Source organism: Hippocampus bargibanti, linkage group LG08 (genome assembly GCF_051943395.1).
Source record: "Hippocampus bargibanti isolate YZ-2025 linkage group LG08, ASM5194339v1, whole genome shotgun sequence".
Classification (NCBI taxonomy): domain Eukaryota; kingdom Metazoa; phylum Chordata; class Actinopteri; order Syngnathiformes; family Syngnathidae; genus Hippocampus; species Hippocampus bargibanti.
The window spans coordinates 6,296,058-6,312,822 of NC_142741.1; the positions used below are offsets into that span (position 1 = coordinate 6,296,058).

The 16,765-nt window shown below is 38.1% G+C and overlaps 1 protein-coding gene across 3 annotated transcripts in view; it reads right to left on the reverse strand.

Annotated features, from left to right (window-relative positions):
• Positions 1 to 1,381: 1,381 nt before the first annotated feature.
• Positions 1,382 to 16,765, reverse strand: part of dnah7 (dynein, axonemal, heavy chain 7) — an 82,052-nt gene continuing 66,668 nt past the window's right edge. For 2 of the 3 annotated variants that reach the window (XM_089002650.1, XM_089002651.1), the window contains 7 exons: positions 15,930 to 16,115; positions 15,704 to 15,841; positions 10,724 to 10,954; positions 8,953 to 9,105; positions 7,761 to 7,938; positions 4,278 to 4,381; positions 1,382 to 1,922 (listed from right to left, as the gene is read on the reverse strand). In XM_089002650.1, the coding sequence (XP_088858776.1) occupies positions 1,716 to 1,922; positions 4,278 to 4,381; positions 7,761 to 7,938; positions 8,953 to 9,105; positions 10,724 to 10,954; positions 15,704 to 15,841; positions 15,930 to 16,115 (1,197 nt within the window). In that variant the 3' untranslated portion in view covers positions 1,382 to 1,715. Of the gene's footprint in view, positions 1,923 to 4,277; positions 4,382 to 7,760; positions 7,939 to 8,952; positions 9,106 to 10,723; positions 10,955 to 15,703; positions 15,842 to 15,929; positions 16,116 to 16,765 lie in introns of those variants that run through there. The other variant, XM_089002652.1, reaches the window with a different exon arrangement.

The window sequence follows — 16,765 nt, forward strand, 5'->3', positions numbered from 1 at the left end:
AAAACGACCATGTATAGTAAGGGGTTTTTAACCGTAAAAAAAAGACCATGTATAGTAAGGCGTTTTTAGCTGAAAAAAACGACCATGTATAGTAAGGGGTTTTTAACCGTAAAAAAAAGACCATGTATAGTAAGGCGTTTTTAGCTGAAAAAAACGACCATGTATAGTAAGGGGTTTTTAACCGTAAAAAAAAGACCATGTATAGTAAGGCGTTTTTAGCCGAAAAAAAACGACCATGTATAGGAAGGCGTTTTTAACCGTAAAAAAAGACAATGAAAAGTAAGGCGTTTTTAACCGAAAAAAAGACCATGTATGGTAAGCCGTTTTTAGCCGTCAAAAAAGACCATTTATACTGAGGTGTTTTTAGCTGATAAAAACAACCATGTATAGGAAGGCATTTTTAGCCGTAAAAAACGACCACGTATAGTATGGCGTTTTAGCTGTACAAAAACGACCATGTAAAATATGGCAATTTTAGGCCGGAAAAAACGACCATGTATACTAAGGCATTTTTAGTCGATAAAAATGACCATGTAAGTAGTAGTAGTAAGGCGTTTTTAACCATAAAAAACGACCATGTATACTAAGGCGTTTTTAGCCTTAAAAAACGACCATGTATGGTAAGCTGTTTTTAGGCGGAAAAAATGACCATGTATATAGTAAGTCATTTTTAGCCGTAAAAAAGCGAACATGTATAGTAAGGTGTTTTTAGCTGTAAAAAAAGACCATGTATAGTAAGGCGGTTTTAGCCGTACAAAAACAACCATGTATAGTCAGGCATTTTTAGGTGATAAAAACGACCATGTATAGTAAGGTGTTTTTAGCCGAAAAAAACACCATGTATAGTAAGGCGTTTCTATGCATCAAAAAAGACCATGTATACTAAGGTGTTTTTAGCTGATAAAAACAACCATGTATAGGAAGCCGTTTTTAGCCGTAAAAAAACGACCACGTTTAGTCAGGCGTTTTTAGCCGTACAAAAACGACCATGTAAAGTAAGGCATTTTTAGCTGATACAAAACGACCATGTATAGTAAGCCGTTTTTAACCATAAAAAACGACCATGTATACTAAGGCGTTTTTAGCCGTATAAAAATGACCGTGTATTGTAAGGCGTTTTTAACCGTAAAAAAAGACCATGAAAAGTAAGGCGTTTTTAACCGAAAAAAAAAGACCATGTATAGTAAGGCGTTTTTAGGCGTAAAAAACGACCATGTATAGTAAGGTGTTTTTAACTGTAAAAAACGACCATGTGTAGTAAGGCGTTTTTATCCGTTAAAAAAAATGACCACGGATAACACGGCATTTTTGGCAGAAAAAAAACCCCACCATGTACAGGAAGGCGTTTTTAGCCGAAGAAAACGACCGTGTATAGTCAGCCGTTTTTAGCCGAAAAAAAAGACCATTTATAGTAAGGTGTTTTTGACACGAAAAAAAGAACCATGTATAGTAAAGCATTTTTAACCTGAAAAAAAAATTAAACATTGCAATAGTTTCCACTTTGGCTACAGTTAATCTTTTTCAAAACTCGAGAAATGGTCCGAACGGTGGACTGGTTAGCGCATTAGCATGACAGTGCTCATGTTGGATAGCTAACAAATGGGTGAATGGATTCAAAATGGAGTCATCCGTCAAAGATTTTTCAAATAAATGGCGGATTGCATCCACATTTTCCCCCCCTTCCGGGACCTATTTACCAATTTTGTCGTCGTTGTTCAAGAGCTGAGCTGGCAAAGCAGCGCCACCCCCCGCCTGATCCAGTGATCGGCGTCCACGTCCGTGTTGAGCGTCATGGCGATGACGTAGTTGGTGGAGTGGCCCGTGGTGGACAGAGTGCCTCGTCGTTCGCTGGTCTTGTAGACCGGCGACAGGTAGCACATCCGCTCGGGGATTTCCAGACGCTTGATGGGCTTCAGCCACATCTGGAAACAAAAATGGCGGCGTGACGGCAAACAAAAGCGGTCAGAAAATGGCGGGATTTTTTTTTGGGTCACTCCAAACGACAACGTCGAGAAAAACAACCGGAACGTAAATCATCCTCATTTGCATTTCAAAGTAGCCGATGTCGTGGTTCTTGTTCCCCGTAAATAATAAACACATTTTTAAGTACGTGGTGTGCATTATTCATCAGCACTGGGGGCCACGACGATGTCAGAAAACAATCACAGGAAGAGCCGACAAGTTTCTGCCGGCATTTCGAATCTAACGTCTACTACAGTGATACCTTAGCTTACGAACTTAATTGGTTCCCAGACAGAGTGTGTAAGGCAAAAAGTGTGTATCCCAAAAATTAATTTCCCATAGGAAACCATTAAAATGAGATTAATCCGTTCCCAGGTCCCCATTAAACATAATTTTCTAATTTTCTAAACCTTAAAACTACACAAAATATACCTTATTTTATGTATAATAAATGCACTATGGTATTATAATAATAAAGTCGTTTTATTTACCTTTGTGATGGTCGATGGCTTGATGGAATGGAGTGGCCGGTTTCCTCAGCATTAAACACTTGATGAGGAACGTAACCTTCTTTCACCATCTTGAGGAATGATCCCTTGTAGGTGCTTTCTCTGTGATAATTTTATCTAGTTCCTCATCAATAAATACAGATGGCTTGTGCGGGTTATTTGTGGAGCCTGATTGATGGGATATTTTAATCTTGCAGTCTACACTCTGCTATCAAAGTTGAAACTCTTTCACTGTTGTCTGCCTGTCTTTGTAATGTTTAAACCACCTCCCCTCACTGATGCGTTCTTGACCAATCACGTGGCTTTAACCGAAGACTGGGGGTGGGGAATAGAGGACAAAAACACTCGGCTGCCATTTTGTTGTTAGAACGGGCTCGTTCGCGAACCACACATCACTCATTGAGGCAGTTCCGTGTGTATCCCGAAAAAAGTTTGTATGCCAAGGTAAAATTTTCATAATTTTGACATTCGTAAACCAAAAAGTTCGTAAGCCAAGGGGTTCGTAAACCGAGGTATCACTGTACTTGCTTCGCGCCGGCTAATTCATCAATGGAAAATGGCGGAAAAAGAACTTTTGTTGGTATCGCGATAATACACACTAAATGTGGTTTTGAAGCTAATGCCGATTTGACAGTCTTACTGGGCATTTTTCGTAAAATACATTTTTGTCGGGCTTTAGGCATAAACATGGTCCATCGTGGTTAGGAAGGAAGCGCAAATGCTAATGCTAATACGGCAGAAAAGGACCTTTTTTTTAATCGCGATAATACTCTCGACTTGGTCAATCTTAAGAGACACTAAACATGGTTTTGATGCTAACGCCGATTTGTACGTCATATTGGCCTGTTTTTTGGAAAAAAAGTTTGCAACACATTCCATCATGGTCCTGGAGGAAGCGCTAATGCTCATGCTAATGTCACGCTTTAGAGATAAACATGTTCCATCATGGTCCTGGTGAAAACGCTAATGCTCATGCTATTGTAACGCTTTTCAGATAAACATGTGAATCATGGTCCTGGAGGAAGCGCGAAAGCTAATGCTAATGCTAATTCTAATGTCACACTTTAGAGATAAACATCTTCCATCATGGTCCTGGATGAAGCACTAATGCTCATGCTATTGTCACGCTTCAGAGATAAACATGTTCCATCATGGTTCTGGAGGAAGCGCTAATGCTAATGCTATTGTCACGCTTTACAGATAAACAAGTTCCATCTTGGTCCTGGAGGAAGTGCTAATTGTAATGCTATTGTCACACTTGAGAGATAAACAAGTTCCATCGTGGTCCTGGAGGAAGCGCTAATGCTAATGCTTTTGTCACGCTTTACAGATAAACAAGTTCCATCGTGGTCCTGGAGGAAGCGCTCATGCTAATGCTAATGACATTGTCATGCCTTAGAGATAAACATGATCAATCATGGTACTGAAGGAAGCGCTAATGCTAATGCTAAAACAGTGGAAATTTGCTTATTTTGTTAATGTGATGATACTCTGGACTTCGTCACTTTGAGACGCTAAACGTGGTTTTCAAGCTAATGCCGATTTGAGAGTCATACCGGCCCATTTTTCGGAAAAAAAAAAACATTTTTGTCCAGTTTTAGACATAAACACATTCCACCGTGATCCTGGAGGAAGCGCTATTGCTAATGCCAATGCTAAAACGGCGGGAAATGAGCTTAGTCACTCTCAGAGATGCCAAAAGTCGTTCTAAAGCTAACGTCAATTTGACACGTAATGCTAATGCGTCACAAAAACGCATCACAGTGCGCTAGTACTTGGGAGCTTGGGTGTCGGCGCCTCACTTACCACCGGCATGGTGTCGTGCAGTACTTTGGGGTACGACTCGGCCAGAAGTTTGGTCTTCCTATCCCAGCGGGCGCCGTCCAGGAACAGGCCGCGAATGTAAACGCCTGAAAGTCGCACACACACATTCTTGTTTCAATGGTTTTGTGAGGTCTCCAGATAAGGAGTGAGGACCACCGTTGCTGATAAGTTTAGAGAAGCACTAGTGTTACATTTGACACTAAATGTCACCCCATTTCCCACTTAACTTCTTTAAAAACAAAGAAATAACAAGTGGACTTGAAACTGAAATATCAGCAGGAGTGAGGTTCATTCGAAGTCCTCACCCCTGTAGTGAATTTGGTTAAAATATTTTTTTTTTTTGTGGTATAAACTTTTGCCTCTCATTAACCACGCACACACACACACACACACACACATAAACACACACAGTGAGTAAAAAGTGCGTGTATCTAAGTGAAATGAAAATACACACCAAAAACTCATTTTGGGTGAATTTGTGAGGATCTCTCTGAAACTTTAAAGGACAACCGACGTCACTTTTGTTTCTTAACTGACATCAGAAAAACATTTTATAGCATCTAAAATACCCAAAACACGCAGTATGATATTTTTATTCAAATGCAAAACACCAATCAAAATGACTAGTGTCCAAAATCTGCAAAAAATTGAGCTGCGAATTGGGCATTTTCAGAAAGTCGCGCCCCCAGTTCGTGACGTCATGCCCTTCTTGCATTGCTGAAAAATCAAAACAATGGCTTCAGATTTGGAGAATATGCTTTCTTGTTCCGCATCCAGTTATGAATATGATTCAAATAGTTCTGAAGAGGAAAGCATACAAGTTTGCAATCGATTAAAGAATTTTTTCCGTGTCATTTTGAGGCAAACGGGCGGGAATGTCGCACCCAAAAATGGCGACCAGCTCCCGTGAGGAATGAATCAGCCTGTTTCCACAGGCTGATAAATTCCTTCCATGGAGCTTGGACGCCCTCTTCTGGCGGCTTTTGGGTGCAACATCAAGGTTTTCAGACAAACAGTACGGCAAAATACATTGACGTGATGAAAGACTGCTAAAATGTGTCTTTTTGTCGGTCAGGGGGGGCGGGTCCTTTCATGACGTGACGTACGGACTCGTCACCAACTCAAAAACAAGACTTCCTGAATATTCAGCGCGAGTTTTAAAACATAAAATATAGCAATATGCAGGTGGAATCTTTGTAAAATACGCTCAGTAGAAGTCATTTGAAGCCATTTTACAAATTATGGACACAACATGTCCGGAGACGTCGGTTGTCCTTTAAGAGATGCCCTCTAGAAGCCTTTAGAATGAAAAACTTGTGAGGACTGGCCAAAAGGTCCTCACTTGTCAAAAATGTCCTTACTATGTATTGTATAAAATGTTAGTGGTCCTCACAAAACTAGTCATACAAACAGACACACACACACACACACGTGAACTCGGAGGCATTTAAGCTAAGTTGCGTCGAACCAAATAGCAACTGAAAAACGAAAATGCTCAACTTGCCGTTAATGAGGAAATGCGAAGCATAAACCTGACTTTTCGTAAACAAGTCGCCCACTGTCATCCATGTTTTGTTTTTTTTGGGTGTTCGCCGCTTGTCTCCAATGAGGCGGAACCACGTCAAGGGAAGACGACATTTTGGAGATAACAGCATCCCGCGGCGTGACGGCATTAGCAGCCGAGCGAGCGTTAGCGTGATGGCGGTGGGGGGCGGGGGGGGGGCTGATTGAGCGCCAAGACGACATTGACGACTTCTTCCTGTTTTGTTTTGAAGAGTTGCTTCGCTTCAAATGACATTTGAAGATTTGCTAGCGTAGTGGAGACAATTCTAATTCCTTTTGGGAGATTTTAGTTTAGCATTTTTGTGATGACAAAAAAAAAATCAATCATGATTAACTCCTTCACTGCCAGACATGTGCAAAAAAATGTGTCCACTCTCGTGCCAGGGTTTTTGTCATTGTCACTCGAATTCCAGGACCCACAGAATATTGAATTTTAGGACGACATAAACAATCAATTTAGCGTAAGAAACTTGAGACTCTCTTCTTTCAGCAGAAAAAAATAATTAATTCCCAAGTTATATGGGTACTGGAGTTATCTGACTATTATATCTATCTATTAGCTATTTAGTACCTATCCATATCCATTAGCTAGCTGGCTAGCTGGCTGGCTGTTAGCTGCCTAGCTGTTGGCTATCTGGCTGTCTATTAGCCATTTATTAGCTATCTTTCTATCTATTTGAGTTACTTCCGGGTTGAGTGAACACTGGCGCGTGTGGCTGCCGCTGCTCACCCACAGAAAAACCTATCCTGTGACTGTAAAGTGACTTTGAGAGTTTTGAAAGGTGCTTATAAATGAAATGTATTATTATTATTATTATTATTATTATTATTATTCGCTAGTGAGCCAGCTTTCTATCTATTTGAGTTGCTTCCAGGTTGAGTGAACGCTGGCGCGTGTGGCTGCCGCTGCTTACCCACAGAAAAAAACATATCACGTGACTGTAAAGTGACCATGAGAGTTTTGAAAGGTGCTTAGAAATTAAATGTATTATTATTATTATTATTATTATTATTAATATTATTATTATTATTATTATTATTATTATTATAATAGGAGTTTGAAATGGGGGCAGATGTACAAAAGGCTATGCATTACATCCATATTGGTTTATGTAGCGCTTTAACGACAGCAGAAGCTAGAATAAAGCGTTAACATGGACAAAAGGCAAATGCTGCCACCTTGTGGAAGGGAAAAATATTGCCAGAGGTCTGGTCAGCGCTTTAGCAAGCAAGAAGTACCCAAGCAACAAAAAAACAACACCCGAACATATTCGGGAATAACAATAATAATAATTTTATTATTATTATTATTATTATTATTATTATTATTATTATTATTATTATTATTATTATTATCATCATCATCATCATCATCATCATCATAAGAACAAGAACAAGAACAAGAACAAGAACAAGAATAAGAATAAGAATAAGAATAAGAATAAGAATAAGAATAAGAATAAGAATAATACATGTCATTTATAAGCGCCTATCAAAACTCTCAAGGTCACTTTACAGTCACAGGATAAGTTTTTCTATGGGTGAGCAGCGGCAGCCACACACGCCAGCGTTCACTCAACCCACTCATAGAAAGCTAACTAGCCAGCTAATAGATAGCTAATAGGTAGCTTGCTAGCCAGCCAGATTACTAATAGATAGCTCACTAGATAGCTAGTGAGCAAGCTACATAGCGGATAGCAAATAGCTAGCAAATAAAATGCTCTCTGGGTTGCCCGCTAGATAGCTAGGCAGATAGCCCGCCAGATAACTTATTGGATAGCGCAAAATGGATAAAGAATCATGTTTTGAATTCGCGAATAAATTCATGAATGGCAATGAATGAGTTAAAAATAAGGGCAAATCAAAGGCAATTCCGAGTGTCGTGTGTGTCCCCCCTTTTACCATCGTTGGGGGCTCGCTTGTACTTGACGTCATCCAGGACCTCAAAATCGAAGCCCAGCAAGTCGATGGGGACGGTGTGCTTCCTGGCGTAGTTCTGCTGGCTGCCCGTCAGGAAGGCCTGCGTGAAGAAGAAGCCCGACACCCAGAAAACAGCCGGGGTGCCCTGATCGAACCATTCCTGACCAGCAAGCACAGACAAAAAAAAAATTGGGGCTCCGTCTTCTCAGCCATTGATTGTAAAGTGATACCTCCTGTTACGAACTTAATTGGTTCCCAGACAGAAGGTGTAAGGCGAAAAGTGTGTATCCCAAAAATTCATTTCCCATTGAAAACCATTAAAATGAGAATAATCCGTTCCCAGGTCCCCATAAAACATAATTTTCTAATTTTGTAAGCATTGCAACTACATAAAATATACATTATTTTATGTAAAATGAATGTGCTATGGTATGATAATTAAAGAAATAAACTGTACAGTATAATAAAGTGGTTTGATTGACCTTTGTGATGGGCGTTGATGGCTTGATGGAATGGAGTGGCCGGTTTCATCAGCATTAAACACTTGATGAGGAACGTAGCCTTCTTTCACCATCTTGAGAAATGATCCTTTGGAGGTGCTTTCTCTGCAATAATTTTATCTAGTTCCTCATCAATTCTGTGTTCTGTATAGCTGGGTTGATAGCTTTTTGCATTAAGTGTACAGATGGCTTGTGCGGGTTATTTGTGGAGCCTCAGTGATGGGAATTTTAACCTTGCAGTCTACACTCTGCAAAAAAATTGAAATGAGTCCAAATGTCACTGTTTTCTATCCATTTTGTCAGTCTCTTTCTGTCGTCTGCCTGTCTCTTTAATGTTTAAACCACCTCCTCTCACTGCTGCGTTCTTGACCAATCACGTGGCTTTAACCGATGACCGGGGGCGGGGAATAGAGGACCAAAACAAGCCGGCTGCCATTTTCTTGTCAGGAGAACGGGCTCGTTCGCGAACAACACAACACTCATTGTGGCAGCGCCGTGTGTATCCCGAAAAATAGTTCGTATGCCAAGGTAAAATATTCAGAAATTTAACGTTCGTAAACCAAAAATTTCGTAAGCCAAGGGGTTCGTAAACCGAGGTATCACTGTATTTCCGTTTTGATAAAATTTTATTCAGGGCTCCAAAAAAAAACTTGTTGTGTTTGTCGTCATCGTACCTGCAAGAACTGGAGTCGTTCCATGAAGTCGTTGATGTAGCTTCCCAGCGGCTTGAGGCTGGGGTACGACTTTTTCATCCACATGCCCGGGATTTTACCCGTCAAGATACTGCTCACTACCTCCTCCAGCTCCGACGACATCACCACCAGGCCCTGCGCGCAGCCGCAAGAAAAATTTGAGATGTTCCTGACGCGATTGTCAAAATAATGTAAGTTCATATTAGTAAATATTTGCTCATGAAAATAAAACTAAAAATGAACTTTTTAGGAGGGAAAAAAATGGGTATCATTTTGGAGAAAAGGATGTAAATGACGAGAAGTCACACAATCACCAAGCCGAGTGTGTGTGTGTGTGTGTAATTGTGTTTTTCATTGTGTGTAGGTGATTGTGTGTGATTGTGTGCCATTGAGTGTGTGTGATTTTGTGATTGTGTGCGTCTGATTGTGTGTGTGCTTGTGAGTGTTTGGTTGTGTATTCGTGATTGATTGTATGTGATTGTGTGTGAGTGTGATTGTGTATTTGTGAATTATGTATGTGTGTGTGTGCGTGTGATTGCGTGTGTGCGTGTGTGATTGTGTGTGAATGTGATTGTGTATTTGTGATTGTGTGTGTGTGTGTAATTGTATGTGATTGTTTGTGAGTGATTATGTGTGTGTGATTGTATGTGATTGTGTGTGAGTGATTATATGTGATTGTGAGCTATTGTGTGTGTGATGTGTGTGTGTGTGTGTGTGTGTGTGTGTGTGTGTGTGTGTGTGTGTGTGAGTGTGTGTGCGTGTGTGTGCGTGTGTGATTGTGTGTGAATGTGATTGTGTGAATGTGATTGTGTATTTGTGATTGTGTGTGTCTGTGTGTGTGTGTGTGATTGTATGTGATTGTTTGTGAGTGATTGTGTGTGTGTGATTGTATGTGATTGTGTGTGAGTGATTATATGTGATTGTGAGTGATTGTGTGTGTGTGATTGTATGTGATTGTGTGTGAGTGATTATATGTGATTTTGAGCTATTGTGTGTGTGTGTGTGTGTGTGTGTGTGTGTGTGTGTGTGAGAGATTGTGTGTGAGTGTGATTGTGTATTTGTGATTGCACGTGTGAATGTGTGTGAGTGTCTGTCCGCGTGTGATTGTGTGTGTGATTGTGTGAGTGTGATTGTGTATTTGTGATTGAATCTGAGTGATAATGTTGTGTGTGATTATGTGTGCGTGTGTGTGTGTGTGTGTGTGTGTGTGTGTGTGTGTGTGTGTGTGTGTGTGTGATTGCGTGTGGGTGGGTGGGTGTGTGTGTGTGTGTGTGTGTGTGTGTGTGTGTGTGATTGCGTGTGGGTGGGTGTGTGTGTGTTTGTGTGTGTGTGTGATTCTATGTGATTGTGTATGAATGTGTGTTTGTGTGTGTGCATTTGTGTGTGATTGTGTGTGTGTGTCCACGTGAGATTGTGTGTGTGTGTCCATGTGAGATTGTGTGTGTGATGTTGTGTGTCTGATTGTGTGTGTGTGTCTATGTTCAGGTGTGATCTTGTGGGTGTGATTTTGTGTGTGATTGTGTATCATTTTGTCTGTGTGTGTGTGCGCTCTCGTTTATATGTGGTTATGGGGACAAAAACTGTTTACACAGTCACGTCCTGGGGACCATTTGACGTATGGGGACAAAAAAAACCTGGTCCCCATGAAGAAAACATAAAAAACGTTTCAGAAAGGGTGGTCCCCAGAAGTGATGATCCGAAAAGTGGTCCCCAGAAAGCATAAAAACGTGTGTGTGTGTGTGTGTTGTGAGACCTTGATGGCTTTCTGCAGGTCGACGCAGGAGTCTCGTATGGTGGCGAGCAGGTTGTTGAAGCGTCCCATCTCCTGCACCAGGACGGTGTTCATGCTCTCGTTGTAGCTGGTGGGGAAGCGCAGCATGACCAACTCCAGGTCAAAGTCCGGCGGCAGCTTGCTCAGTACGTCCGCCGCCACCTCGAACACCATGTCGTCCGACGACTTGGCGTCGCCCCCCGACGACCGCGACTGATGGCGGCGACAGAGGGACAAGTCAGGCGTGGATGACTTAACTCATTCAATGCCATTAAAAAAAGTATTCAGGAATTGAAAATATGACGTAGAGCACCATTCCCAAATTTGTTCGGGTTTTGTTTTTTCATGCTTGAGTGCCGATAAAGTGCTGGCCAGACCTGTGGCAATGTTTTACCCTTCCACACGGGGGAAGCATTTCCCCTTTGTCCATGTTAGCGCTTTGTTCCAGCTTCAGCTACTGTTAAAGCACTATATAAACCAATACATCTGCCCCCATTTCAAGCTCATATAACTCCAGACCCATATAAATTATACTCTTTTTGATAAGCTATCTGCTGGCTAGCTGGCTGGTTAGGTATTAACTATCTATTATCTAGCTAGCTGGATGACTATCTATTAGATATATAGTGGCTCGCTGGCTAGTTGGCTGGCTATCGATTGGCTACCCTTTAGCTAGCTGGCTATCTGTTGGCTATGTATTAGCTAGCGAGCTGGCTGGTTAGCTGGCTATCTATTAGCTAGCTAGCTGGCTGGCTATCTGTTGGCTATGTATTAGATAGATAGCTAGTTTTTTTATTTATTTGAGTTATTCCGTGTTGAGTGAACGCTGGCGCATGTGGCTGCCGCTGCTCACCCACAGAAAAACTGATCCAGTGACTGTAAAGTGACATTGAGAGTTTTGAAAGGCGCTTACAAATGGAATGTATTATTATTAATGAAAGAAGACCATCTAAGGTTTCTAACGCTGTATTGAATGTTCATGTTGTCCTAAACTCAATATTCTGTGGGTCCTGGAATTCGAGTGACGATGACAAAAACCCTGGCACTGGACTGGACACATTTTGCACACACTCAAATTAGGCACGGCATTTGCCATTGAATGAAAATCGGGTTTTCAATTTAAGTTGATTTTCACTGTCGCTGCCAGTCCTGAATTCTTCGGGTTTTGATTTTTCATGCACGGGTGCCGATAAAGCGCTGGTTAGACCTCTGCTCATGTTTTTCCCCTTCCACAAGGGGGCAGCATTTGCCTTTTGTTCATGTTAGCGCTTTGTTACAGCTTCAGCTGTTGTAAAATCAACATGGACGTATTGTATTTTGTACAGTCGCCCCCACTTCAAGGTCAGATAACTGCAGATCCATATAACTTAGGAATTAACTCTTTTTTTTCTGATGAAAGAAGAGAATCTAATGTTTCTTACACTGAATTCAATGATAATGCCGTCCTAAAACTCAATATTCTGTGGGTTCTGGAATTGGAGTGACAATGACAAAAACCCTGGCACTGGAGTGCACACATTTTTGCTCATCATCTGGCAGTCAATGAGTTAATATTTGAATATTTCACTTGGTGTAGAAACATGGACATTCTCGTACGGCCCCGAATAAGGAAAAATAAAACAAATCCTTTGATGCAATCAAAATCTTCTACTCAAAGTGCGCCGGCAAGGAAAAAATATATGAAAATCTTTGGGATTTGATCTGTTTATGCACATAGAAAATATCAAAATGGAGATGAGCCAAGCTGGAAATCTGACAGAATAAGACATAATCTGACACGGTGAAAGTTTCTTTTTTCCAGCGGCGAGCCATAATGATGTGGGCTCACGCGGCAGGGGGGTGGTGGGGGTGTCTCGGCAAGCCTCTTAACGAAAGAATTGCCATGTACTTTTTGGAGGTCTCTCCACAAACAGCTAAAAAATGCATTTTGTACTTTAATCAATGTTGCAAAAAGATCAAATATTGAAGCTCGGCAAGTTAACAGAGAAAAGAAACAGGGGGGCGGGTAGGGTGCCGGGGGGGAACGCCCAGGGAACATTTTTTTCTGAAGCTGATTATGAGTGTGTGAGGATTGCGGGACAGAAGCACATATCATGGCCAAACTGCCCCCCGTCCCCCGCCAAAATAAAATGAAAATATTCATTCGGATGACGGCGGGAGCATCGTGCAAATGAACATTGAGGATTCCGGCCAAGTTTGAGCGTAGCGCGGGCGGGAAGCTGTCCAAGCGCTTCACTGGCACGTCGACGTTTGCCAAAAGCGCTTGCTCATTTACATGTTCGCCGCGTCGGAGTTTCGCTCGCTTGCCGTTTGCGTCATTGAAACCTTTTCATGTTTCAACCGAGTCGGGGCGGGGGTGGGAGTCCCAATGGCCGTTCAAGTTGTAAAGAAATAAATGGGTGAGTGAATAAATACATACATAAAAATGAATAAATATATTAAACAAATAAATAAATAAATAAATAAATAAATAAATGAGATAAATAAATAAGTAAATAAATACATAAATAATATACGATATATAAATAAATATACGAGCAAAAAAAGAAATAAATACGAATGAATATACAGTAAAGTCACGTTATATCGATATCGGATATATCGATAGTCCCGGTTATATCGATACTATTTCTATGCACGCACAGAGAAAATTACATGCAAACAGGGTCGGATATATCGATAGTCCCGGTTATATCGATATTTTTTCGGACTCCCTTGAATATCGATATAACGAGACTTTACTGTACTAGATAATTAATGAACAAATAAATAAATGGTTCAATAAACGTAAATAAATAATAGATTTTGAAATAAGTAAATAACAAGTACATAGATAAATAAATGGTTACCTAGGTTAATAAACAAATAAATATATAAATAACTAGATAAATAAATACATAAATATGTTAGGAAATAAAAAAATTAATAAGTACATTGATAAATAATAAAAAATAGCTAAAAAATATAAAAATAATTAAATAATAAACCACCATGCAAATAAATAAATAAATAAATAAATAAATAAATAAATAAATACATAAATAAATAAATGAGTGGATAATATATTAAATAATTAATGAATGACCAAATATATGAATAAATAGTTCACTAAAAATATATATATATTTGGAAATAAATAAATCAATGGTTAAATACATAAAAAAACAAAAATACATACGTAAATGAATACATGAGAGAATAAATAAATAAATAAATAAATAAATACGAATGAATATACTAGATAATTAATGAACAAATAAATAAATGGTTCAATAAACGTAAATAAATAATAGATTTTGAAATAAGTAAATAACAAGTACATAGATAAATAAATGGTTACCTAGGTTAATAAACAAATAAATATATAAATAACTAGATAAATAAATACATAAATATGTTAGGAAAGAAAAAAATTAATAAGTACATCGATAAATAATAACAAATAGCTAAAAAATATAAAAATAATTAAATAATAAACCACTATGCAAATAAATAAATAAATGAGTGGATAATATATTAAATAATTAATGAATGACCAAATATATGAATAAATAGTTCACTAAAAATATATATATAATATATTTGGAAATAAATAAATCAATGGTTAAATACATAAAAAACCAAAAATACATATGTAAATTTGCAAATTTCCCCATTGCGGGACGAATAAAGGTATTCTGATTCTGATTCTGATTCTGAAATAAATACATGAGAGAATAAATAAATAAATAAATAAATAAATACGAATGAATATACTACATAATTAATGAGTGAACAAATAAATAAATGGTTCAATAAACGTATATAAGTGAATGAATAAATAATAGATTTTGAAAAAGTTAAATAGCAAGTACATAGATAAATAAACTAGATAAATAAACAAATAAATATATAAATAACTAGAAAAATAAATACATAAATATGTTAGGAAAGAAAAAAATAAATAAGTACACAGATAAATAATAAAAAATAAAGTAAATAAATATACAAATAACTAAATAGATAAATGGATAAATAAACCACTATGCAAATAAATAAATAAATAAATAAATAAGTGGGTAATATATTAGATAATTAATGAATTAACAAATATATGAGTACACAAGTACATAGTTAAATAAACGATTAACTAGATAAATAAACAAATAAATATGTAAATAACTAGATAAGTAAATACAGAAATATGTTAGGAAACAAAAAAATAAATAAGTACATCGATAAATAACAAAAAATAGGTAAATAAATATACAAATAACTAAATAGATAAATAGATGAATAAACCACTATACAAATAAATACATAAATAAATGAGTGGATAATATATTAGATAATTAATGAATTAACAAATATATGAATAAATAGTTCACTAAAAATATATATATTTGGAAATAAATAAATCAATGGTTAAATAGATAAAAAAAATACATACATAAATAAATAAATGAGCGAATAAATAAACAAATAAATAAATAAATATGAATATACTAGATAATTAATGAATGAAAAAATAGATAAATGGTTCAATAAACATAAATAAATGAATAAATAAATAAAAGCTTTTGAAATAAATAAATAGTACATACAATAGTACATAGTTAAATAAACTGTTAACTAGATAAATAAACAAATAAATATGTAAATAACTAGATAAGTAAATACAGAAATATGTTAGGTACATCGATAAATAATAAAAAATAGGTCAATAAATATACAAATAACTAAACAGATAAATAGATAAATAAACTACTATACAAATAAATAAATAAAAAATAAATAATAAATAAATAAATGCGTACGGAAATAAAAAATAAATAAGTACATAGATAAATAATACAAAATAGATAAATAAGCAAATAAATATACAAATAACTAAATAGATAAATGGATTAATAAACCACTATAAAAAATAAAAGGTCCTTTTATTAATGTATTAAATAAATAAAATAAATAAATCCGGCGTACCTGCGTGAGCAAGATGCTATCAAACAGCAACTGCGTCTCCGACTGGTCCTTGGTGATGTCGGCGTTAGCGTTCATGCCAAAGATTTCCGGCGAGGGATTGAGGGGCAAGGACTTGGTGTACTCAATGTAACTGTCGTACTTTAAACAAACGACAACAACAAAAACAAAGATGGCTGCTTAGACAACAAGTCAGAAAATGGCTGACACCTGTCACCGCGCGACTTACATCCCCTTCGGGTGGCGCAAAATAGATCCCGCTGGGATCAAACTTGTAGTTGGGATCTTCCACCAGCTTCTGGTGGTAGAAGATGGCCAGGATTGTGCGCAGCGTCCGGCGGTCCCAGTCGTCCGTCACACGCCCGCCGTAGTTACACTCACCCGTCATGTAGCGCAAGGCGTCGAACGGCACTTCCTGACGGATTGCAAGTGGGTGATTATATCAAACACAGACAACTACGACAATTCGACCGTTTCTTCCTCCCATCAGGTGAAAAGTAAGTGTAATTCTTGACAGAACACTATCTTTCCACTCCCATAAAAATAACTTAACCCGGTCTGCGTACTTCCACCTACTCAATATCAATCGTTTTAGCCTGTCTCTCACTCCTCACACCACTGCTATCCTCGTTCATAGTCTTGTCACCTCCCGGATTGACTATTGCAATTCACTTCTCTTTGGTGTCCCTCAGAAACTTCTCCACAAACTTCAACTCTCCAGAATTCTTCAGCTCAGATCATCACCAGAACCTCATCCTTTCACCACATCACCCCCGTCCTCAAAGAGCTCCACTGGCTCCCGGTCAAATATAGAATCAACTTTAAAGGACAACCGATGTCACTTTTTTGTTTCTTAACTGATATCAGAAAAATGTTTTATAGCATCTAAAATGCCCAAAACACGCAGTATGATCTTTTTATTCAAATGCAAACCACCAATAAAAATGACTTAAAGTGTCCAAAATCTGCAAAAAATTGAGCTGCGAATTGGGCATTTTCAGAAAGTCCCGCCCCCAGTTCGTGACGTCACGCCAAGACGTCTAGCATTGCTGGAGAATCAAAACA